The sequence below is a fragment of the Chrysemys picta genome, chromosome 13 (assembly GCF_011386835.1).
Source record: "Chrysemys picta bellii isolate R12L10 chromosome 13, ASM1138683v2, whole genome shotgun sequence".
Lineage (NCBI taxonomy): Eukaryota > Metazoa > Chordata > Testudines > Emydidae > Chrysemys > Chrysemys picta.
In genome coordinates, this window is record NC_088803.1 from 55,581,610 (window position 1) to 55,607,188 (window position 25,579).

General features: G+C 42.8%; 1 protein-coding gene across 2 annotated transcripts; it reads right to left on the bottom strand.

Moving 5' to 3' along the window:
- Positions 1–1,563: 1,563 nt before the first annotated feature.
- Positions 1,564–23,199, bottom strand: LOC101931429 (protein-glutamine gamma-glutamyltransferase E). Of its 2 annotated transcripts, none has more exons than XM_065566448.1 (14): positions 23,059–23,199; positions 21,182–21,284; positions 20,010–20,183; positions 19,529–19,768; positions 14,935–15,053; positions 12,556–12,684; positions 12,203–12,383; positions 11,523–11,658; positions 8,978–9,081; positions 8,645–8,887; positions 6,034–6,351; positions 5,042–5,205; positions 3,827–3,951; positions 1,564–2,508 (listed from the first exon to the last, which is right to left on the bottom strand). In XM_065566448.1, the coding sequence occupies exons 2-14, from the start codon at positions 21,186–21,188 to the stop codon at positions 2,355–2,357; spliced, it is 2,094 nt and encodes a 697-aa protein (XP_065422520.1). In that variant the 5' UTR covers positions 21,189–21,284; positions 23,059–23,199; the 3' UTR covers positions 1,564–2,354. The 2 variants fall into 2 exon arrangements, with proteins under 2 accessions (XP_065422520.1, XP_005304869.3); XM_005304812.3 differs by lacking the exon at positions 23,059–23,199 and adding an exon at positions 22,963–23,039.
- Between the last annotated feature and the right edge of the window lie 2,380 nt (positions 23,200–25,579).

Sequence of the window (25,579 nt, forward strand, 5' to 3'; positions counted from 1 at the left end):
GCCACAATACAGTAGTCTGAACTACATGCAGGCATTGTTGGCAGTGTGCTCTGGTGTTGAATTGTGCCTGTGCACATACTGGACATCCGGGTTTCCCTTTAAAAAGTTCATAGGTTTGTTTAGTTTCTGTCTCCACTGTACTCGTTAATTGTTTGTTAATAGTTTGGGCGTTAATGATATGTAGACATTTAGTTCCAGTTTGTTTGGCCCTTTGCCCTGGAGAAAGCTTTTGAAAGCAGAGCTGTTTTTCCTGAGTGAGTAAGACCTGCCTACACTAATAACCCTTGTCTTTCTCTCCTCTGCTTTTTTCATCTTCCCCTGTCTCAAGAGTTAACTAGAAACAAAAGCTGGCAACTCATCCTGGAATGAGGCTGTTATGAGATTTCAGTACAATGTGATCAAATTCAAAGGGAAAGAACTAGGGGAGCTTCCTATCCCACTGTTCTAGGTATCATGTATCTTTGTATTGGGTTTTTCTTGTCTTCAATATTTCAAGGGTGCTTATAAATGACAAAAAAATGTCTGTGTCCTTTTGCTGCTTTGATGTCTTATTTTTCACACACACAAATGTAGATCTTGTCTATGCTAACTCAGTTTTTTTCCTGAAAAACACTGACCAACTGAAGAAACAGTGGGATTATATCACATCAGATAACAAGCAACTGAAACTTGATTAATCTACTCAAACTTGTTACAACTCTTTGGTTCAGCTTTTTGGCCCTGTTAAGGCTTCTTTGCAATGTCCCAGTGACAATGCAGCTTTAAATGGATGGTTACTTGAACTGGTTGGGTTGGCATAGCAGTTCCTATTGCACCTTCTTTCACACCTTGATGTAGGGAGAGCAATCAGACAGCAGCTATGTCCACCTCATGATACCCCAGTTGCCAAATGGGCCCATAAGGAGCCACTGTCCCTTGTGCAATTTAGAGAACCCCTGAGGCTGCCCTTAAATTGTGCCTCAGGACTTGACTCTGTGTTTGGCAGTGCCAGGATCAGGGTGCTGTAAAGATGGCTTTAAACTGAGGTTTGTGAATGCAAACACCCTCATTGAAGTGTGCAGTGGTGATTACATATGCAAGTCAGGTCTGAGCAAAAGTATACATTTGAAGTTTTGGCCTGGCTGTACAGTGTGCTGCTTGTGTAACTGTGATCACCTTATTGGGGGAGAGGGGGAAATAACAATGGATTTTGCATGTAAATACAAGACTTTAATTCTTAAACTCCAAGACACTTCTTGGTCACAGCATGCTGCCCTAAACTTAGATAGTGTCAAATGTGTACGGGTCATACCCCCAACTCTGTTCTATGAGTGGGACGATACTGACATGCACAAGAATCCTCAGTTTGTGGTGGTGATGTCTTTGGTTTCTTTCCCCAAATGCTTCTGAGGCTGACTGGGAACATGTGATAGGTGTATTGCATGGATTATGGAAATGCTTAGTGTCCTGAATTTGCTTTTCCAGGTCCCCAGAATTGGTTTTCCAGCCTCAAGGTGATTGCAATGTTTGTCTTTCTCATTCTTAGAGGTCAGACAGGAAGCTTGAAGAAAATACTAATTTACATTTTGTTTTGCTTGACAAAGTTTAGCATGGTACAGTAATTTATTATGCAGATATAGAGGTAGTAACATAGCACAAAAGTACAGAAATGAAATGGGCACTGGCAAAAATATTCCATTACTGATTCATTTGTACAATCTGAAAAAAGCATCCTCAACACTTTGAATTTCCCATGCTATTTCTGTGGGATACATAATTCACAATATCACTGGCATTATAAGGAAAGTATACTTAATTGAAACCATTCTTTGAAAGTTTTATTAATTGCTAACAAACTGGGATTAGATCACAACCAGACCATAACTGTAATTAAACACCTATGAGAAAAACCAATGTTCTGACCAATCTAAACGCCAAGAGTCAATATATAAAGTCAGTAAAACACTGAAGCAAATACAACCCGCATCCCCTTAGGAATATTGTAATAGTCTCGTTGTTTAACTCTGTCACTCTCAATTCACCTGAGGCAGGAGAATATCCTACAGGCTGTACTTTATGTTGTTGCATTTGTTCTAGGACAAGAGTTGCACAGTAGAGAGGTGAAAAAGAAACACAAATACAGATATTTGAGATTAGACAAGGAAATATTGTGGAAGCAAGAAAAGTCATCCTGTTGTTGTAATGCAGAGAGATGAGCTATTTTCCTGCATTGCACTTCACAAGGACATTCAGAATGAAAATGTACTAATTTACAGTCATCACTATCATTGTGCAGGGAAAAATGCTTTTTAATGCTAGTGTAGAAATAGGGAATTGGCTCCGTGATCAGAGCCATTACAACTATTGCAACTGACTCACTGACCAAGGGCCACATCGATGGTCTCAAAGCCCTTAACATAGGCAAACTTGTCACAAGAGAAGTCCACCTGCAGCTGCATCGCACCGCTTCTGTGGGGTGTGAATTCAAAGTAAATCTTTGATCGCTCCCTGGGTGCCAGTGCTGCCACACTAAAACAAAGAAAACATCAGTGAGTTCAGGCTCAGATAGGAAACTCTCCTATTATGTATCCCAGAGAGGCCCAAGGAACAAGCTAAATTGGAAAGGAAAAGCAAAGCCACCTATAACTGTCACACCAAAGAGACAATTTGAAGTATCTGAGGGCCAGCCCTGTTTCCTGGGAATTAGTTGGGACCCAAGGCACCTGTGTGAATCAGGAAGCAATAAGAAATGCTAGATTTATAAAGGGAAAGAGATGATAGGGCGGACAGTGCTACTGCACATCTCCATATTTAGATGCAATACAGAGCTGTCAACTGTCCAGTTTTGAGAACGTTGATTTGGGTCCTCAAAATGGGCAAAAACTCATATTGTCAAGAGCCCCTTCCTCCCCCCCCCCACTTGCCAGGCACCTGTGTTATTGACACCCCATCATCATCGCCTAGGGGCAGACGTGTGGAAGGGTTTGTTTTCTTTCCCCTGAACTGGGCTGGTAATTCAGAGGCAAGAGCTTCCAGGGACCCTCTGTGGAATTTCATTTTGCAGACCCCTGTGGATTACTAAGGGGACTTTTATAGTTCCCACAGGAAGCATAAGCCAGACCAGCTCATGGTAAAACATGCTGTTAGTCCCAGTATGGAATATTGAACATTGTGGATTCCTCACTGAAGAGCTCAAAAAGTCAATGCCCAGCAAAACAATCATTAATGGGGCATTCTGCTCACATGCTTTGCAAAGGCACAATTTTCCCCCAGGTTCCCATTCACCAATATTTATTTATTTTAAGGGAAGTCAAAGCAACCCTGCTTGCTTATGCTGGGAGGAAGAAAGCTATGGCAGGCTTTTATTTATCTACTGTATCTTGGACTCATCACTGTACTATCTGAGTAGCTCCCATACATTTAAAAGCAGAAATACAAAGCCCTGCTCTAGGTGCCGCACTGAAGACTTGCCCACCTGTTCCACCACACTTCCTCTTCGATTTTTTTAAACGAAAAGTCAAGAATAACAAATACATTTCCCCTGAAAATGGGAAATCTCCAAAAGTTTTACTTCTGTTTCGTGTGTTGCACTAAAGATTCCTGATGGACTGAAAACCGCAAAGTCACATGTTCAAGACCTGATGGCACACTGAGAAGAACACACCCAGCAGATCTGGGCATTGTTCTTCATATGTATTTCCTAAGACTTGCAGTTTCATACTTAGTTTAAAATGCACGTTGAAGATGGAATATAAGTGTTCTAAATCTTGCTCACCAAGAAACCAAGGTCAGGACTCTGTCAGTCTTTTATCAAAAGTGATGGACAGATGACGCCCCTTTTACTTACTCTATCTTGACCTCTTGATTCATCAGTTTCACCAGCACCACACAGTCCTTCACTGGCTCTGGGAGAGGATTGGCATACGAGATCTCTACAGTAACAGGCTTGTTCACCACAACCTGTGCAGGAATCTAAACGGGGTGACAAACATTTCTGATGATTCACAGTTCTTATGCTCTCTCCTCCCCCCCTTGCAGGACATTTACTTGTGAACAGCCAAAGGTGTTAATCTTTTCAGGAGGTGTCAGACACTCTCCCAGGAATGGAGTGGCAGACATAATGCTGATGTGGGCAGAGCATATTTCTCCTTCAGGGGATGGATGGGCTATAGGTAGAACTATGGAATTTAGCTTCTGGTTGATGTGCATCTCCCCTTTCCTGCCTTTCCTTGGTGCTGAAGCTGGGCTGTATTAGCTGTGCTGTTGAGTGGAGGCAGGGAAATGTATATATTTTAAAAGATTTGAGGCTCAGATTTACTCAGACATGTCTTTTTAAATCGGTTTGTCCTTTAGTTTGCTGCCTGATTTTCTGAAGTACAATGAGCACTGAACATGCTCTTGATAGTGATTAAAGATGCAAAGCAGTATAAATCAGCCTTCATGTTAGTGTGAATCCAGGCCCCAAGTCTATTTCAGGACAGGGCAATGTCATTTGAGAACAGCCAGAAAACTACAATAATTAAAGTAAGAATGGAAAATTTATAACTAATCCAAAACAAATGATCTGATGGCACTTGACTTGGAAGGTGACTTGGTAGGGAAAGTGCCTGACTACATTTGTACTACAGAAGAGAAAACACAAGTGGTAAATAAACACGGAGAGTCAGGGCAAAGTTTCAAAAGTGGCCTCTGATTTTTTCATTCCCAGCTTGGCATCATAAGGGTTCTCAAACTGAGCAACAAGAACTCAGTATCCACTTTTGGAAAACTTGGTCTGGATTTTCACACTTGATCCTAGAATTCCCATAAGAACATAAGAATGGCCATACTGGGTCAGACCAAAGATCCATCTAGCCCAGTATCCTGTCTTCTGACCATGGCCAATGCCAGGTGCCCCAGAGGGAATGAACTGAACAGGTAATTATCAAGTGATCCATCCCCCGGCACCTGTTCCCAGCTTCTGGCAAACAGCCCATCTTCTGAGCTGAGCTCCAGCCACAGGACTCTGTGAGAACTCTTCCATTTGCTTTCCATTATGGTCAGTAGGGAGACAGCTCTTTACCTTGATGAAGATGGTTGGAGTCTCTAAAGTGATGGTCTTCTCCACCAACATCTTTGCCTCCTGTGTGTGCATGACTTCACACAAGGCAGTCACTAAGATCTTTTTATCATCAGTCAGGGACTTTTCATACTGGGCATAAGAGATCTTTAACTGAATTTGTTTCTCTGAAATGCAAACATATTTGGAAAGTATCAGACTCCAGTAATTTCACAGATGCCCCGGATGACTTTGTTTTTAGTCTTCTCTGTAGTATGTGTTTACAGGCTGGCACAGACAGAGGATGTTTGGTTCCATATGAATCTCTTGTCTGCAAGCCCCTGCTCTGCATCACTCCTTGCTGGCTGCTGCAGATAGTTCTGCTATCTGGTACAAATTCTATTTTGCTTCCTCAATCTAACCCTACTCTCTTCAATAGAGAGTACACTGGTGAAACTGAAAGCAGAATTTGGCCCTCCACATTAAATTGTATACCTGTCCTTATATTACTGACAACTGGCTGGGTAAGACATTTGGTTTATCCCTCCATGCATCCTTTTCTAGATTTTACCTCTGCTGACTGGGTGAAACATTGGTCCAATTATCACAAGGTCCCTTGTAGAGTAGCCCAATCCCCTTCCTCATTGTCTCATTCCTTACAGTTTTTCTGCTATGTATGGAAAAAGAATAGCTTCTCCCTCTGCAGCCCTCTGGGGTGAAGAAGTTCTGTATATCTTGCACTTGTTTTATTAACCCTAACCTTGTTAAGGAGACATGGAGCTTTGTTGAAACTTTTACTGTATCCTAATTTGTTTTTACTCCATGTACACCCTCCTCCGTTAAATTCTCTTCAGTGATCCCTGTTGACTGAGAAAGAGAGAGAACATAGCCTAGTCTTACAACGCTCTTACCCATTAGCCCACCACAGAGAGAAATTCTTTTATGGATATCATCTTTTTTTTTTTTAACACTATAATCATCATGCTAGTAAAGGATGGACAAGCAGATTTTGTTACCTTCTTTAGAACCAAGATCAATAGATGTGGCTGTCTGCAAGATCTCTGCCACTGCTCTCCTTGTGTACAGGATGGTTGATGCACTCAGGTTCACCTTTACAGGTTTATATTCAGAGGACAGGTTGGTGAGAATTAAGATTAGGTTGATATCTTTGCCAAACACAGGGGGTTCAACTAGCTTGAATACCCCAGAGACCTCAGGTTTTCTAACTGTTTCTGATGATCCCTCATTAGGAGCTTCTGAGAGTCTTTCTGTGAGGTTTGATCCACGTGCCTTAGCACAGGCCTTTTTATACACCTCTCTTTCCTCGTGAGAGCCTGGGTGAAAGGGAAACATCAGTAAATTTCATAGCCATGTCTCCATTACACAGTCCCTAGGTTAAGGTTATAAAGAGAGTCCAATATATCAGCTCTGCACTACCCACCAACCTGAGGTACCTGCAGATACACTTGTATAGTAGCTCCCTGGATCTGGGATTTGCACATCTACATATTTGTGATACAGTGAAATGATAACAGTCACTAAAATGAAGCACATTGTCTTCCTGCTAATTGCTGGTTCATAGGGCTCCTATTGTCTCCTGTCTTTCACCACAGTATGCAATAGGATTTTTCTCGGTAACTCTGCAGGCCCTTCTGATAACTAACTTCTACACTATTTATAGTAGCATTAAAAACATCCTGAGCAAATTTCCAGAAGTGGCCACTGATTTTAGGTGCTCAATTCAGGACGCTTTCATCTGAGCATCTCCAGCTCCCATTAACTTCAGTTCATGCTTTAAGTGCTCAGCACTTGTGAAAAATCAGATTCCAGGTGTTTGAAGTCAGGTATCCAAACACTAAAGCACCCAATATCAGTGGCCACTTCAGAAAATGTGTCTGTAAATCACTGATGTCATAGCATTAGCATGATTTAAAACCACAAAAGCCAGGAAGCTAGCCATTTAGCAGAAAAATGTTGCCCCCACTTAGCTCAGCACAGCATTTCTTGACAGTCTGATTGTTCATCCTATGAGCATTTTGTGCCATGAATAAACTGAACTGTATTTTGTGACAAATAAACTTCTAATTGCAGTATTCCAGAGCTATCATGCAGACAAATGACAACATTTATGATACAAGCTATGTGGGGGATGATACACGTGCTCAGCTTTTAAACCTGTTTCCATTTAGTTTAATACAGTTTTAATCCTTAAAAATCATTCCTCGGATGAAAATGCTTGACTGTTTTCTGTGGGTTTATTACTCTGAGAGGGGTTGTTGCTGCTGGAAGTCAAGGAGGTTCACAGCAGCATGGAGCACAGAAAGGCTCAGACTCTTGTCGGTCGTAGGCTTGATTCCATCTCTCCACTGGGGGAAACCATGCTGGTGTCCTGCCTGTGCTCTATTATTGTTTGTTATGTATATTGTAGTAGTCTCCAGAGGCCTCTGTCAGGATCAGGGCCCCACTGTGCCGTAGAAACATATTGTTAAGACAGTCCCTGACCTGAATCACTTAACAATTGTATTTAAGACAAGATGAAACAAGTGGGTGTAACAAACATTTGGAGGGAGGATCAGGGTATAAGTGATATGAACGTGTGGCTACACAGGCCACAATTAGAAGACAGTGTTTTGTGGGGGACTGGGGATGTTAAAATATAAATAAATGCAACTTGACGCCCATTACTACTTCTCCATCCATCTATAAGGCCAGAACCATAAGGTGGAGACAGGGCAGCCAAGAGTGAATGTGCACAGGAGTGTCTGGGAGTCAGAGGGGGAAATGAGCCTGTGGCTACAGGTAGGCAGGCAAGGAGAAAGAGGGATGATTCACTTCGAGGAAGGGTAAGGTGTCGGGGAGTGGTGGTGACATCTTTCTGATGAGGAAAGGGAGAAAAGGGGCTAGTGGGGAGGATCTGGTGAAGTTATAGGGTAGAAGGGTGACTGAGGAACTGAAACGAGTATTTACCCATCTGAATCTCCTCATATCACAGTTGTTAACGTGTTAAACTTTGCTCATTCAAAGTGAAACCATGGAATTGTCCCAGTTGTAAAGCAGAATTAATGACCGATGGAAACAAGCAGAATGATGTTCCTGTGGAACCCTCAGAATTTCAGGATGTAGTTAGTGCATGAGTCTGCCTGCGAGGATCCAGTTCCTGTCATAGCTAATAGCATGGGTGGAACCTGGACATAGCCAGTGCCTTGGTGGCACAGAGAGGTCTAGAGATTTCTTATGTAGCTGGTGGTGTAGATGGGTCTCAGTTTCAATGGTATTAGTGGTGTCTTCTACAGTCATTTTTTTGACTTCAGTTTTCAGGAAATTTTAATTGCTGGTTTGCTTTGGATGGCAACACGTATCTGTCAACTCTATGAAACAATTTATTGCGGAATATTGGTCAGTGCATTTCCTGCTAAAGATTCTATCCAGCGCACAACACCATGAATGTGTTACCCATTATTTTATGAAGCAAGACTGAAAACAGTATTGCCAGGAATATTGTTCCAAATGAAGTAGAGAAGTGATTAAAGCAAAATATGCAACCAGTCCTAACCCTCCAGTGAATTAGAATTTTTTTTCAGTGCCAAGAACCCCAAGGGGAAATTAATTGTGATAGTTTTCCTTTACCTTCTGGATATTTATAATTGTTAGTGACATCCACACGGGAATTGCTGCCCACAGCTTTGGTGCTGATGGCCTTGCCAATTCTCTCAGTGTCACAATACACTTTTTTCCTGGTTCCATCTTTGTAGACAATCCATTGGTTGCAGTCAGCATTCACCTCCGTAAACACAAATAGGGTGTCATAGTCCAAGTCTACATCACCTTCTTTGATGGCTCTGACAGAAGCAGGACCGCACTGAAATATCCCTAGGGCATGAAGAAAAATCAGCAACCTTATTAGGCACTTTGAGTCTCAGCAAAGGGACATAATTTCATAAGAGGAACTTTATCTGTTACCTTTGCTTTGCTCTTGCGGAGTTGAATCTAGAACCTGCCATCCACTGTATGGTGTTCCCAAGTCTCTTCGAATGAACCAAACTTCGTTCCAGACATGATAATCCCTGAAGGTGAGAATGAACAGAGGTGCAGTTCAAAAGAAAGGCAAAATCCAGCCAATCAGTCTAATGATGGGACTATGAAGAGATCCTTTGGAGGACCTACATATTACCACCCTGGGCACAAGAATGGAGTACGATGCTTTTAAGGTGTTGCTGAGATGTAATATTGAGTCTCTTGGGATTGTAACAGAACATGATGGCTTCCCTAAGGGAAAATGATACTATCTGGGTATTACTGGGGTTCAGCCTTTAAGAAAGAGCATCCTGGGAGGGACAGTGACCCAGAGGAGTCGTGTGACTACTAGGACTATATAAGAAAGCATCTGTAACTCAGTTAGGGAGTCTCCAGGTGGAAACATGACCTGGAGGGTGGCTCTCAATTAAGGAAGCTGGGTAAACGCTGGCCGAAGAGGGGCTGTAAGGGAAACCTGCAGGGAGGAGGAGGCACCCGCAGAACTAGAAGGTGAAACCTGGGGAAGGGGTTCTCTGTTGAGAGAGTGAGAGAAATGGGGCTGTAGTCTGTGAGAGACAGGTCACAAAAAGGACCCTGAAAGGTGTGTGAGCAAAAAGGAAAGACCGGAGGCAATATAGCACTGGTAGGGGCTTGACAGCTCAGCTAAGAACATAGAATATAAGAATGGCCATATTGGGTCATCTAGCTCACTGTCATGTCTTCTGGCAGTGGCCAGTGCCAGGTACTTCAGATGGAATGAATAGAACAGGCAATTATAGAGTTATCCATCCCCCTGTTAGAGGCTTAGGACACCCAGAGCATGGGGTTGTATCCCTGACCATCTTGGCTAATAGCCATTGTTGGATCTATCCTCCATGAACTTATCTAATTATTTTTTGAACCAAGTTATAGTTTTGGCCCTCGCAACATCCCTTGGCAACGAGTCCCCAGGTTGACTGTGCATTGTGTGAAAAAGTACTTTTTATGTTTGTTTTTACACCTGGTGTCTATTAATTTCATAGAATCATAGAATATCAGAGTTGGAAGGGACCTCAAGAGGTCATCTAGTCCAACCCCCTGCTCAAAGCAGGACCAATTCCCAGCTAAATCATCCCAGCCAGGGCTTTGTCATTGGGTGACCCATGGTTCTTGTGTTATGTGAAGGGATAAATATCACTTTCTTCACATCATTCATGATTTTATAGACTTCTGTCATATCCCCTCTTAGTTGTCTCCCTTCCAAGCTGAACAGTCTCAATCTTTTTAATCTCTCTTCATACGGAAACTGTTCAATACTTCTAATAATTTTTGTTGCCTTTCTCTGTACCTTTTCCAATTCTGATTTTATTCAGGGGCCTCAGGATGGGGAATTTCAGAAGGGAAGGAAAGAGGAAGACCCAATCCCCTTCAATCCTGTATTATCAGGGTAAGGAACCAATTAGTCCTGGTGAGAACAAAAGGACCACTGACTGAATCCAGGGAGGGCAAAAGACTACTGCATTATGCCCTCCATCAATAAATGGACTACTGGTGCAAGGAATAAGCCAAGAAATGTTGCCAACTCTTAAAATTTTATGGTGAGTCTTGTGATATCTGTGTTTTTCTTAACGCCCCACATGATGGAGTCAAGTGATTGTGTGAGAATCTTGAGAATCTCCTCTTTCATTAAAAAACAAACAAACTAGCCCAACTAGTTGTAGAGAGAAGCTGGAAAACATGAAGTGAGTAGACTAAAGGCTCAGAAACCAGAAGGCAGTTGAAAATGAATCCAAAATGTATTTTTTTAAAACCAACAACACAACATGATTTTTAAACTAGTGTCATGACTTTTTGGGCCTGGACTCATTATTTTTGAACACTTAGCTATTGGTAATTCTGGGCATGAGCTGGTATTTTAGCAACAAGACAGAACTACTGAACGTGGGGAGGGTTGGAAGATAGTTGTTTGTTTTTTGGACTGGTTTTTGTGTTGTTTATTCCCGTACAGGGAACGCCTAATTTTAAGGTTGGGCAACAAACTTTGGTCACCTACTCACCGGAGGAGACCCAAGAGTCCAGTGAAGGAGACTGAAGCATAAATGTGTGATGACAAGAGGTCATTACAGCAGTAAACTGGTTAAGAGCATGAGAGAAACAGAAACGTGACTGCATGGGCAGGAATAAGATTTTTTTTTTAAGAGATTGGTGGGTGAGAGATTTGGTGCATGAAATCTTAAACTTTTTAAATTATTGCTAATTTTCAAGTCATATGGGTGTTTCGCCAAAGGAAAACCAGATACTGTTAAATCAAGAGCAAAGTAGCTCAGTGTACAGTTTCCTTCCAATCTGGAAGCTGTTTTATCAGGTTATTTTTTTTATATGAAGATTCTCTGATTTCCTTCTGTGCTGCTTTTGTGCTGTGTTTACTAGTGCAGAGGCCAGAGCAGCATTGCTTTTATGACTGATGCCCTATCCCTAAGTGTTGCTGAGATACAGAAGCTTTTATATTTACCATGAAGAGTCTCTGCCGATGTTAAGGCTCTTTCCAGCACTGTCATAGTATTTATCAATACTCAGATTTCCATCCGCATCATGGGCAGAATTAAAGTTTGAAATCAAACGAGTTGGAATCCCCAAACATCTCATGACTGAAACACACAAATATACAGAAATGCTCCAACTGTTTTATTGCAAATGTTTAAATGCTAAACACCCTGTTTCTCAGCCACTCCAGACTGACTAGATTCACTGGCTGTGACTAATCAGCATTTTCACAGTGTTTGAAGTGCTGTTTCTGAGTGTTGAGTGAGTCATTTTGTGTTTCGTAGGGTATGTCTACACTGGAGCTAGAAAGTGCAAATTGCAGCTCAAGGAGGCATACCCATGCTAGCTCTGATCAAGCTAGCATGCCAAAGGAAGTGTAGATGCAGTGGTGTGAGGGGCTACCCACCCTAAGTACGTATCTAGGGTATCAGATGGGATGGTACTTAGGGTGGCTAGCCCCTTCCTGATGCTTGCACTGCCAGGATTCAACTTCTATTTTTAACGCACTAGCTTGGTCAGAGCTGGCGTGGGTATGTCTCCCCAAGCTGAAATTTACCTCTTCCAGCTCTAGTTTACGCATATGCTCATGAAGTGATGGAGGTTACAGGACACCTCCATTTCAGTAGCATTATTTGTTCTAAGATGTACCTGTGCACATCACGCCTGCAAAAACCCAGCATTGGCCGTACTGGACAGGCTTGTAATTCTCTTGACGCCACTTCCTGAGGATCACCACACTACCATTCCATCTGGATGGGTTTTCATGCTCAGCGAAATTGTCATTCCAGCTTCCCTCCAGCACCCCGTTATCATTATCATTCCCGTTGATCTAAAATATGAGAGACATAGAATTAATAAAAGGAGGAGTCCTGTGTCAAGTTCTTCAGTCACATTATTCAGACACAGATGGTTCTGTTGGACTTTGCTGAGTTCCACTACGCAGCTACTGCTTTTTGCTGGTAGACATGTTTGAAACCAAGAGCAAATAACCCATTCCTTACCATTGAACTGATCACCCGCCCCACATATTTAGGATCTCCTCTGCGGAACATATCGGTGACTGGGTCTTGACGACAGTACAGGCTCAGATCCAGCATAGTAAGGCAGATATTTAGAATGTCATCTTGGAACTGTAACCAGAAGAGACAAAGCCTTGTAAAGAGAGAGTTAATTTTTCAAACAGAATTCGAAGATAAACTCCCCAGCAGCTTCCTCTTTCTGAGAAGTCCAAACACAAAGATGGTACTGGGACTGTAGGTACACAAAGCCCTCTGGCTGGAGTGCAGCGCACACAGCTGCTGTGCTGGCTAAGTGAAGGGACATAACGGAAGGCTTGCACATGGACACCAGACTGGAGAAGTCTGGTATAATCAAAATAAGCCAAATTCATCCTGGTAACTGTTTGTTTCAATGGAGTTACACCAGGGATGAACTGGTACAGTAGAACTGTATTGCTCCAAAGGTAATTCAAGCAAGGCAAATTATTGTATTGATTAGATTTGTATTTGTATCCTACGGGCTCTAATCTGGATCAGGGCACCTTGGTGCTTGGCACTACATAAACATATAACACAGAGAAAGTCCTTGCCTCAAAGACTTTACAAACTAAGTCAAGCAAACTGATAAAGCCCAAGGAAATAGAATATTAGGAAGAACCTGTCTCTTCCTGCAAGTTCTTGTGTGGTGCACTGCAGGGAGGGCAACATTATTGTCCTCCAGTGAAAGCGTGAGCTGAGGCTACTCAGAGTTTTAAACTCAGGATGTAATCCTCTGCAATGAATGCAAGGTTTAATTCCCCACCACACCAGCTTCCTGTACACCTGCTGACTTACACTCCATCCCTTTTTCACCCTGCTCTCTTGAGTGAGTGAAGAATGGATGTCTAATAAGATACGTGTATAAGTATCATCCTCAGTTTGCTAATGAGGTGCTTAGCTATGTACCCTCCTCTCAGGCAAAACTTCTGCCTGTGCTTGATGCTAAGCGCACTCATTAATATTGGATTGGGTTCCTTTGTCCTCCTTATAGCTGCACTGAACAGCAGAATTGTCATACATAAAATCATGGTCAGAAGCATAAGATATTCTTGGAAATAAAGCAAATATCCTGACTCCCCTCATACTGCCCTAAATAAACAGGTACAGATACTAAAGAGACAAATGTGCATAAGAGAACATGAAATCAAAGGTGGGATAAGGACCTGAGTTCCCAAGTTCATCTCCTACAGTTGATACAATTGCAGAACTACTAACTGTGGTATGTAACCTATCACTTAAATCAGCTTCTGTACCAGATGACTGAAGGATAGCTAATGTGACGCCAATTTTTAAAAAAGGCTCCAGAGGGGATCCTGCAGATGATAAAAAATTACTCAAAATAGTTAAATCCAAAGAAGACTGTGAAGAGTTATAAAGGGATCTTTCAAAACTAGGTGACTGGGCAACAAAATGGCAGATGAAATTAAATGTTGATAAGTGCAGAGTAATGCATATTGGAAAACATAATCCCAACTATAATACAAAATGATGGGGTCTAAATTAGGTGTTACCATTCAAGAAAGAGATATTGGAGTCATTGTGGATAGTTCTCTGAAAACATCCACTCAATGTGTAGTGGCCATCAAAAAACTCTAACAATGTTAGGAACCATTAGGAAAAGGATAAATAATAAAATAGTAAATATCATAATGCCACTGTATAAATCTATGTTATGCCCACACCTTGAATATTGCATGCAGTTCTTGTTGTCCCATCTCAAAAAAGATGTATTAGAATTGGAAAAGGTACAGAGAAGGGCAAAAAAATGATTAAGGGTACGGAACAGGTGCCATGTGAGGCGAGATTAAAAAGCCTGGGACTGTTCATCTTGGAAAAGAGATGATGGGTGGGAAGGAATATGATAGAGGTCTATAAAATCATGAATGATGTGGAGACCATGAATAAGGAAGTCTTGTTTACCCCTTAACATAAGACAGCAACTAGCGGTCACCTGATTAAATTAATAGGCAGGAGATCTAAAACAAACAAAAGGAAGTACTTCATTACCCAGCACGCAGTCAGCTTGTGGAACTCATTGCCAGGGGATGTTGTGAAGGCCAAACGTATAACAGGGTTCAAAAAAGAATTAGATACTTTCATGGAAGATAGGTCCATCAATGGCTATTAGCCACAATGGTCAGGGATGCAACCCCATGCTGTTGCCGTCCATAAGCCTTGGACTGCCAGATGCTGGGACTGGACAAAAGGGATTGGATTGCTTGAAGATTGCTCTGTTCTGTTCATTCCCTGTGAACCATCTGATATCATCTGCTGTCAGATGAGTGGATGCTGGGCTAGATGGACCATTGTTCTGTCCCAGTATGGACATTCTTATGTTCTTACCTGTCCATAGTACCATCCTCTAGCTTCAATATAATTGGCATTTCCGATAAAGATGATTCCATTTTCATCCAGAACATATTCCTGTCTTGCATCTTCGTTAGCTATGTGGACATCATCACCTGAAAGCACAAAGTTAGATGTGCTGTTGCACCTATAATTGAGGACACTGTAAGAGGGTTCAGTGTAGCTTATTGATTGAGAGGTCACATAACCAAGCTCAATCAATTTATTAATCAATGATTATACATCAAAGATTAATCAGCACTCTCTACAAAAAGGGTTAATACTTGACCAAGTCCAGGGAGAGAGGTTGCAGCTCACTTATGTTCCAACTTTCTCTCTCTTGATCCTGGATTTTTATATCTTGCTTGTTTACAGTATTTTACTTGCCCATTACATTTTGCAGTTGGTTACATATTTACATTATCCAGTCACATGTTAATGTCATTTCTGTGGTTAACATTTCCTGTACACCTGCAAGATTCATGTTTCTCCTCCCTCTCCCCCATACATTTCCAATCTATGGGCAGTATAAAGCTCATCTGTGAGTCATTTTCCATTATTTCTCTTTGCACAAGTATGCAAAGCTTCACTCCATCATGTCTACCTATTTTTCAGTCAGAAGTGGGATGCTCTGGAACTACTCATACGAAGCCAGTCAGGACTCTGGGGGAGCATACTTCCTCCCTGTGAGCATACTGTCTGCAGGGCAAGAAGCTTACACAGCTTCGACCTTCCAGGGTCTGACCTCGGAGCATTCAGCATGTCCTTCTCACACTGTGCGCTTCCCACAGTGAGTCCGCACAGGTGGGGTTCCTGGGGAAGCCAAAGGGCCCTGCACCCCACCTCCGCAGTCAGACGTGACTCTCAGCCAGCCAGTAAAACAGAAAGTTTATTAGACGACAAGAACACAGTCCAAAACAGATCTTGTAGATACAGAAACCGGACCTCTAAGTCAGATCCATCTTGGGGCCAGGGAGGCCAGACGCTGGGTCTGGGCCTCCCTCTCTTTCCCCAGCCAGCTCCAAACTGAAACCCCCTCCAGCCCCTCCTCTGGCCTTTGTCTCTTTCCTGGGCCAGGAGGCCACCTGATCTCTTTGTTCTCCAACACCTTCAATTGGCACCTTTGCAGGGGAGGGGCCCAGGCCATCAGTTGCCAGGAGACAGGGTGTCGGCCATTCTCTGTGCAGACAGCATCACACTGGCCCTCTAAGGCTCTGCAACAATCACACACCCTTATCCCACCACGTAGATACTTAAGAAAGGCATAGGGGAGACTGAAGCACCCACACAGTATTCAGAGAAAACATTAAGAACATTCCCACTTTGTCACACCATCATGTCTACCTATTTCTTTCTTTCTTTCTGTTTTGGGTACAGTTTCATAACTTGCTATTCAAATAGCAGAGTCAATCACATTTTATCTAACAAGCACATTTCTTATTTGCTATATCGGCTAGCAAGTATGTGGTTAAAAACTACTTTAGACAACAATAAAAACTGGTTATGAAAATAGGTCAGACCTAGAGAGATTTCTATTCCTTTCAAGAGGGCACATTCTAAATTAGTTCAATAAGCTCAAACCTAGGTAAACCTTTTTCATTCCCTTGATGTAACCTGTGTGGCATTCTGTGAGCTCTAGGCCTCTTTGGCAACAACACTGATGATAAACTTCAGCCAAAGCCATGGTTGTTTTCTGGCCTTTCTGAGTAAGTGGATCTATTAGCAGGAAGAGCACATCTCATTGTTATGTATCCCTGAATCTGGACAGTTCAGTGTGAGTATGTTGTCCAGTATATGGCGGGAGAAAATTAATAAAAATAACTAAAGTTGATTGGGACTATCCCAGATTTCTATGTTGCACCTTAGAGTTCACTGTACATTGCAGCAGTGAAGATGCAGAAAAAGAGCCCAAGTTGCTTCTTTGGATTCGTCTGCCTTGTTGTAGAAATTAGGGATGGAAAAGACCTGATAAATAATTCACCCTGTATTATTTTCAGGGCAGGATTGTTCCCTATTGTACATTTCCTAGTGATTTGTCCAGTCGAATTTTAAAAATCCCAGCACTGGGACTCCCCCCGCCAGAGACACGTCAGTGTCAGAATTGTTTTACTCTGATATCCAGTCTGAGAGTAAGGCTACACTACCAGTGCTACAGTGCCTCAGCTGCAGCTACACAACTATAGTATGGACACTGACTACGGTGACAGGGGTTTCCTGTCACTATGGTAAATCCACTCCCTTGAGAGGTGGTAGTTAGACTGACAGAGGAATTCTTCTGTCTGCCTGGTGTGTCTACAGTGGGAGTTAGGCCAACTTAACTACATTGCACAGGGCATGAAATTTTTCATAGCAATGTAGCTAGGACAAACTAAATGTTAGGTGTAGACCAGCCTCAATGTTTCTTCTGTTAATTTCACTTCATGGCTCCTTGGTTATATCCTTGCATACCACATTAGGGTTGCCAGGCATCCAGTTTTCGACTGGAATGCCCGGTCAACAAGGGACCCTGGCTGCTCCGGTCAGCAGTGCTGACCGGGCTGCTAAACGTACAGTCAGCAGTGCCGTGGGGCTAAGGCAGGTTCCATGCAGCTCCTGGAAGCAGCTGGCATGTCCAGCTCCTAGACACATGAGTGGCCACAAGGGCTTTGAATGCTGATGCTGCCCCTGCCCTGAGTGCCAGCTCCGCAACTCTCATTGGCCGAGAATCACAGCCAATGGGAGCTGCGGCAGTGGCGTGCAGAGCCCCTGGCCTCCCTGCCTAGGAGCTGGACCTGCCGGCCGCTTCTGGGAGCCGCCTGAGGTAAGTACCACCACCCAGAGCCTGCACCTCAAACCCCCTCCCACACCCCAACCCCCTGCCCCAACCCTGAGCCTCCTCCTGCACTCAGGGCCGGCTTTAGGAAGTGCGGGGCCCGATTCGAACAGTTTTGACGGGGCCCCGACAGGGATGACTAAAAAAAAAAAAAAACACGTTAAAAAAAAAACACGTGGGGCTTGTACTCACCGGGCCGCACTCCTAGTCTTTGGCGGCAGGTCCTTCACTCGCTCCGGGTCTTCGGCGGCACTGAAGGACCCGCCGCCAAAGTGCTGCCAAAGACCAGGAGCGAGTGAAGGACCCGCTGCCAAAGATCTGGAGCGCCGCCGGGTGAGTAAAAATTAAAAAGGTGCCTCTTCCTTTTCCACTTCCTCTCAGTAGTGGTACTTGCTTCAGTGGTATCGCCCAGCCACAGGCAGAAGCCCTTCTCTGTGTTGGCATCAGGGAGTTGTTGTTACACCCGGTAGAATATTAGGTAGCCAGATAATAGTCATGCTGCCTGATGTTAGGGCTCTCTCCCTTATCTGGCCATTGCCTCGGAATCCTCTGATACCCTGATTTGGGGAGCTGATCTTCCAAACCCCAGAGTTTAAACTGGGACAACAGAAATGGGAGAGCCACATTTTTTTCCTCACCATATTTCCATTTTCAACCAGCAAAAATGAGACTTGACCTGCCACCACCAGTGCTGTCCCAGTGCCCCACTTTGAGCAGTGGCTCACCACAGTGTCTGCACTGCAGGCAAATGGGTTGTTCTGTACCTGCAGATTTATTTCCACCAGTCCAGATGCTTACCTAGCAGGTAGTGTTTCAGGTAGCTGTGCAGAAGCCATTTCCCTGGGAAATTCTGCATAGACACAGCCTCTGTGTCCTAAGTATTATTCATTAATTATTATTATGGTGCCTTGCAAGGCATTCTGAGCTAATTAGTAGGTTTTTTGATCTTGACTCATTCATTGGGGTGGCTTCTGACTCAGATCCCTAATTACTGATATGATGGCTGCTGCTCTGTAATTAGAGGAGGAAGCGGTTGCTAGTTCTGCAGTCATTTCTTTTGTTCCTCTCCCTTTACACTGGGGGTTAGTGGCTTGGGTGGTTAGGGATAATTCCCTTAAAATTAGGAGCCTAACTCAAACCTTAAATTTTACAGTTCCATCATCACTTATTTGCCAAGACCTGATCTCAGGGCTCTTCATTTCTACAGAGGTGCAAAATGGGAGAAGCAGAGCTGTACCCTTCCCAATCCACTGTGAAAGAAGTGGGGAAGCACAGGACCCTGGCCTCCTTCATGTCACACACCTTCCAGGGATATGGGAATTCTGACTGGCCCAGCCTTCACCTGGCCAGTACCGTCTGTGAAGGATGTAGGAGGAAGTGCTGGGCTCTTTACTTAGATTTAGGAGTATGTGAGAGTATTAACTTCTACAAGAAATCACAGTGCCTCTAACTCAGGCCTTGGCAGGTACAAGCATTTTTTCAGTAGATTTTAACCATTCTCTTGGCTGTGGAAATCAGGTGTTCTGGATCCCCTAGAAACATCCTACAGGGCCACCTGGCACAGCTGGATATTTCACTAGTACAGTTAGAACTTTGCCACCCATGCAGAGGTTGGATATTTTTTGTAGTCAAAAGAAATATTTAAAAGTTTAAAAATAGCTGAATTTGCTACCTGCGATAACTCTACATGAGCAGGGCTGAGGCATGAGCTCATTGTGCATGCTGTGAAAGCAATAAAATTTAATTAATACCTTGAAGAGCAAATATCTCAGTTCCTACCTGAACACCAAGGGTTAAAGAGCAGTACAAAGTGCCCCAGGAACTTGGAGGAGACCTTGTTGCCAGAGGTGATCTGGAGGCTCAGTTTGTAACGTCCAATGACTGCATTAGCTGGGCTGGATATTGAGAAATTCATGTAGCCGGACTCACTGGGTCCTTGAACTGCAGTCCAGCCACTAGCCCCCGCCTCAGAGAGGTTAAAGATGTCCTTGGTGTGATGTGCCTGTGAAGGCGCTGGCCCTGGCAGAGAGAACAACAGACAGCAGTGTTTACTAAGAATGGGTATTTGTTTGTGGGTCATAGACAGAGGTCCGCACTGATACAGATCTCACACTTACAATGAGCATATTAGAGACACACTGTTACATAAGTGAAATGAGTGAGGGGAAATAACTTTTCTGAGTGGGATGAGAGGGGAGCTGAAATGGGGAAAGATTAGTCCTCTGTGAGGGGGGATTAGTGGGGTATCTGTAGGAGTTACCTATTTCTGTGACGAATGCTAAGTTGTCCCCCGTCTGCCATGGCCTGTTGAACCACAGGGTGATAGTGAAGACCTGCCCTCTCCTCACAGTCAGCTCTGCGTGGGCATATCTGTCAGTATGGTGTGCGCTAGTGTTGGCTTTAGGATGCCAGCTGATTTGTGTTGGTGTGAGATCTGTAAAATAAGAGAGAAGAGCTGAAGAAATAGCCAGTATATTTAATTCCCAGAGGCAGAAGTCAGTCACTGGCAGCAGGGACCTCCCTGAGGCTGGAGAAGTCACAAGTGCAGGGATTTTGCTGCTGGACTGAAGGGAAGACTGTTTAGTACCTTACCTAAACCCAATGGTTAATGAGGGCTTGAAGAGCTTGTTGTGTTGGGTTCTGTTACATTCATCTCACATGATATAATGAACTTCCACATTTCGTATAATGAAGTCATTAAAAGAAAAGTATTGCTATGTCATTATCACACTTTACAAGGATGGGCAGGTGGCATTTCAGACAACGCAGCAGAAATTAGAGTGGACACTAGTCTCTGAAGAGCTAGGAATCTGTCTAACTGGGGTAAAAAGGGGGACAGGATGATGGACCGTCAATATTAAAAATGAAGGAAGGGTTAGTGGGGTATAACAAGGAGTAATAGGATTACATAAAGAGGTTGAATTTAGAACATAATTTAGGCTGAATAGCTGGGAAAACTTGACAGGCTGCAGAATAGTCTCCTGAGGGAAACCTAGGATTTTTTAAAACTGGGTTGGACAGATTTCTTTCATCTCGCTAATTAGAAGATGAAGTCTCCTTCTTAGGACCCAATTCACTATTGCCCTCCACCTTGAATAGTCATTTACATTAGTGCAAAGTAGGTATAAAATTCTACTATTCAGATTTGTAGTATTTTACACACACTTTGCACTTGTATAAATGATTACACAAGGTGGATGGCAGCAGTAAGTTGAAACCCTAGTTTCTACATACAATCTACAGGATCACAAATACAGCTGACAGTAATAACAAAACAACATTAAAATGCAGTGCAATTGTAAATTACAATGCAAAACTGCCCTCTGAAATAAGCAATCTATGCAGACACTTCCAATAAATGCCTCTTAAGAAAACACTTTTAAGGACATGATTAATATGCTGATGAGCACTCAGATTACACATTGAACTCACCTGCCATTCTGTGTGTGTGTATGTACTGTATATATCTTCTACTTAATTCCTCAGGGAAATCTCATCCACATTAATAATAAAGATCAAAGTCTGCTTCTGTCATCTGAAATTCAAGAGAGATGGGTGAGGTACTTGGCAGTTGTAATTGATCCCCGTAGACTTGTCAAATACAATTAGCCAGTTCCTATAATTTATGTCAGTTTAATGCCAATTTTCCTGCTTAACATGGGGTGTAACTGTGGGAAGAGATGCTGAACTTGTTTACTCAGAAGAAGTACATTTGCTTAGATACCCATGACAAGTAGGACTTCTTACTGGGAATCCTAGGTATGCCATGAATAAATCACATTTAGGGATGACGAAATAGTGAGTGGGAGTATATGAGCCATATGGAACTCAGGGTCACTTCTTGTTTGAAGAGTGACTTCTTTTTTTTTGTTTGTTTAGCAGCAGCAGCAATATATATATTGTTTGCAAAAAGCTACTTTCTCTGTACAATGCTGAATTTTCACCTAGAGCAAGTTTATAGCTATTTGCTACTCTGTCTGTGTGTTTGTATCTGCTCTGGGAATAATTAGAAATGTCACTCCAATTTTCTGTCTCGTATTTGGATAGCACCCATCACTGCAATATGCAACCCCTTCTAGACACAAGGAATAAAGTATTTTTTGTGGGGAAATGGCTCCTGTCAGCTCCAACAGCCTTTTCTCAGCTCTCATTAAAGACTTAACAAGAAAGCTGTCTGGTTTTTAGTTTCAAAAAGTAAAACCTAGGAAAAAACAGAACAAACCCCAGTAGTTATTTTCCTGGCAAAGGTCATAACTAAATGACTAGGTTAGACCTTATTAAAATGATTTCCCAAAACTGTTTTTAGAAATCTCCTTGTTTAAATATCTCCATGGTTAAGAATCTCCCTTAGTGGAAGGTGCTAACTTCATATTTCCCAGTGGGAGCCCCAACCTGATGATGTAGATTAGAACTCAGAAAATGCAGAACCATTTGAATATGGAGGAAACCAGGAGGCTTCAAAAGTTGAGGGCAGTTTTCTTTATTTATCAGTACTGTAACCCTTAGATCAATAAAAATTAATATTCCTATAGTTTCAACTACTATTTGAAACTTTCTACTTCATCCTCCAAAAAGGAACCAAGTTTCAGCATTCAGGGTAGCCCTCTGGATTTGATTCAGAAAGAGGAACATTGCCCACTTTCCACATCAGGAAGCATGGCTCTGTTGTGACTATTCTGTATCTCCACTGACATTTTGATTTCAAAGATTGCTCCCTTTTTTGTAAGTGGTCAGAGCCAGGCTGTTCAGACTCTCAGAACTCCCGCTGGGAACTCCCTTGAGCTCATTTGATTGCTGCTCATGGAGTTCAGTCATTTTCCCCCCTCCTCACCTTAGATTCACCCTTCTTTGTATCCACCAGGGCCACAGACTCTGACATTTACCTGGACCCAACACCTAGCCCTAATGACAAACAGCCATCAACCAGTTCTGACTTTGAGGCACTCATTACTTGAAGTGTAGTGCCTTCACCAGTTTCCATACTGTTTCTGGAATATGACTCTTATTTTTCAATCTTTCTGTTTGTTATTCACATTGTTCATTAAGTCACATAACATTTTTCTGCCTCAGCTCCATCCACCTCATTGACAACTGTAGAACACCAACTGTGGTGTTCACCAAGACACTAAAAAAATTTTAAACAAAAAAAACCAGCAGCAACCCAGCCCCAATCAGAAACAGACAACAGCCATCCTGTGCCTTCAGTCACTCACCACTCTAAAGCATCGGTAGTTGCTTTCTGTAATCCCTCTGGAACACGACTGTCTTCCTACTCAGAGTGTTCATTAAGTTACAGTCATTTTTCTTACCTCAGCTCCACCCTCTCATTATCAACAATGGTTCAGAGTGTTTTGTTCCTGCTTTCCTCCAGTTGTTGGGCTCTGAAGATGCTGTTCTATGTACCTCTTTCCTTGTTTCATAACTCAGAGAATTTCACCACAACGCTTTACTGCTGCTATTGTAAATTCCATCCAGTCCATCTCCTCTTCCTTTCTGTCTCTCTCCTCTCTCTATCCCTAGATGTTCCAGTAATGAGAATCATGATGTTTCAATCTTTCTCCTTATTTATTTCCCATACTCTTTGCATTTGGGTAAAGACACTCAAGTATGTTAACACTTGTGAAACAGAAGATTAAAAATAAAACAACCCAACTTCTGCCTTACTTGGTGTCTTGGAAGTACATAAGACACAAAGACAAAAGCTCTCCCTTTCCCCCCATCTTGCCTTTAAACAAATCTTGCCAGCTGTGAATCCAAGAGGTAATTTTTCTGCTTAAGTGGAGACAAATGCTATGTCTACACTAGAGACCTTACAGCAGCACAGAGAGCTCTCCTGTTGGCACAATTAAACCACCCGCAATGAGCGGTGATAGCTGTGTCGATGGGAGAGTGTCTTCTGCTGACAGCGCTGTCCACACCAGCACTTCTGTCAGTGTAACTTATGTCACTCGGGGGTGCATTTTTCACACCCCTGAGTGATGTAAGTTATACCAACAAAAGTGTTAGTGTAAACATAGCCAAACAAAAGTGTTAGTGTAAACATAGCCAAACTGATCTGTAGAGTCATTTGTGTATCACAGGAGTCTCCACTACTTCATGAATCTCCAACTCTCCTCCACAAATGAGTGCACGCTTTCTCCAGTATCAACTCCCCCTTCCCAGTTGCTATTTAAGTCTCTCTGAATATTCCCTCCATTTTCCCAGGTTCTGTCCAGACTGTCTAATCAATCTAGGTATTTATATCACTCCTTGTGGTGGTGCCTCTGTGCCTGATCTTAATCTTATCCAGTCCTCCTTTACTTTAGTCACTTGTTCCTATAAAGTACAGTGGGCATTCTGAAGGATATATCCCACCATTTTTCTCCCCCAACCTGGTCTGCAGAAAGCAGCATGCTATACTGTGCTGTGCTGTTAATCTGCGTCACAGATATCTTGGGTCAGGATCTTGACTATGGAGTGCACAGCGAGAAGTGCTTGAGCAGCTCTTCTTCTCAAGGGCATAAAATCTATTGTGGTCAATGCTTCTGCTATTATTTTGCACTGCTTTAACCTCTTCCATCCAAGGTTCTGAAACCAATTCAGAATAGTTAATTAGTCCTCACAATTGTCTAGTGAGGTAAGGAAGCATTATAATATTTACAGAATAGGGAAACTGAGACACGGGGAGGCTAAATGACTTGCCCATGGTTACACAGTGAATCGGTGGCAGAGCTGGGAATAGAGTAGAGGCCTCCTGACTTCCAGACTTGTGCTTTTAAGCATAAAATAATCTATCCCTGATAAGGTTGGAAGTCGGTATTAATGGCTTTTGCATTTACTGTTCTTCCTGGTTGCCATTATGTCTTTCTCCTCCTCCGTAACTGAGTCACGTGAACTCATCCTGAAGGGTCCTGGTTGTGTCTTCTTTCAAATTCTGTCTGGTTTGACTTTGATTTTTTTTTCCACAGTGATTTCATCTATCGTTCAAGTTCCTCCACCCTCTCTTTCATAAAGATACCCAGGTTGCACCTCTTTTTAGTGTAGCCTTGTTACTCATCATTACAAAGAGGAAAGTCATGTGATTTCCACTGCAGATGCCACTCAATCCTTTGGGGCCATTCAGTATCCCAAATTGAATTTTTAATTTAAAAACTAATCTCTTAATTTGTTGGCAGTGGTAAGTGTCCAGCTCTTCGGCTTCTCAAACTCCCTTGGAACTTCCATTACAGCTCATAAAGGACACGATTCTCCTCTCACTTATGTAAGTGCAACTTAATTGATTTCTGGGTTACACTGGTGTAAGGTGAGTCAGAGCCTTGACAGCTGCCTCTGATTCATCCACTCATTACTGCTCATGGCTATGGCAACACAGCGATAAACCCTCCCCCCCAGATGGCCAAGTCAGCTAACTTGGGCTCATGCTCTGTGACTGAAAAATCATGGTATAGACATTTGGGCTCGGGCTGGAGCCCAAGCTCTGGGACCCTGCAAAGGCAGAGGGTCTCAGAGCTTGGGTTCCAGCCTGAGCCCAAATATCTACACAGCAATTTTTTGGTCCTGGAGCCCAAACCTTGTGAGCCCAAGTCAGCTGATGCAGGCCAGCCATGGGTTTTTTATTCCTGTATAGACAGACCCTAACTCTGCTGTTCACCTAGTATACACAGAAGGAGTCCTAGAAATGTACAGTCAGCCAGCCCTTCTTTTCTTAAATCACCAGGCTAGATAGAGTATCAGAAGCTGTTCTGGCTTTTACATTTGTTTCCACACGCTACTTTGTTAGCTAACAGTTAAGGTTGCTAAATGCTAATTCAAAGAACATCTGCCATTATACACGCTATTTAGAAACAAATA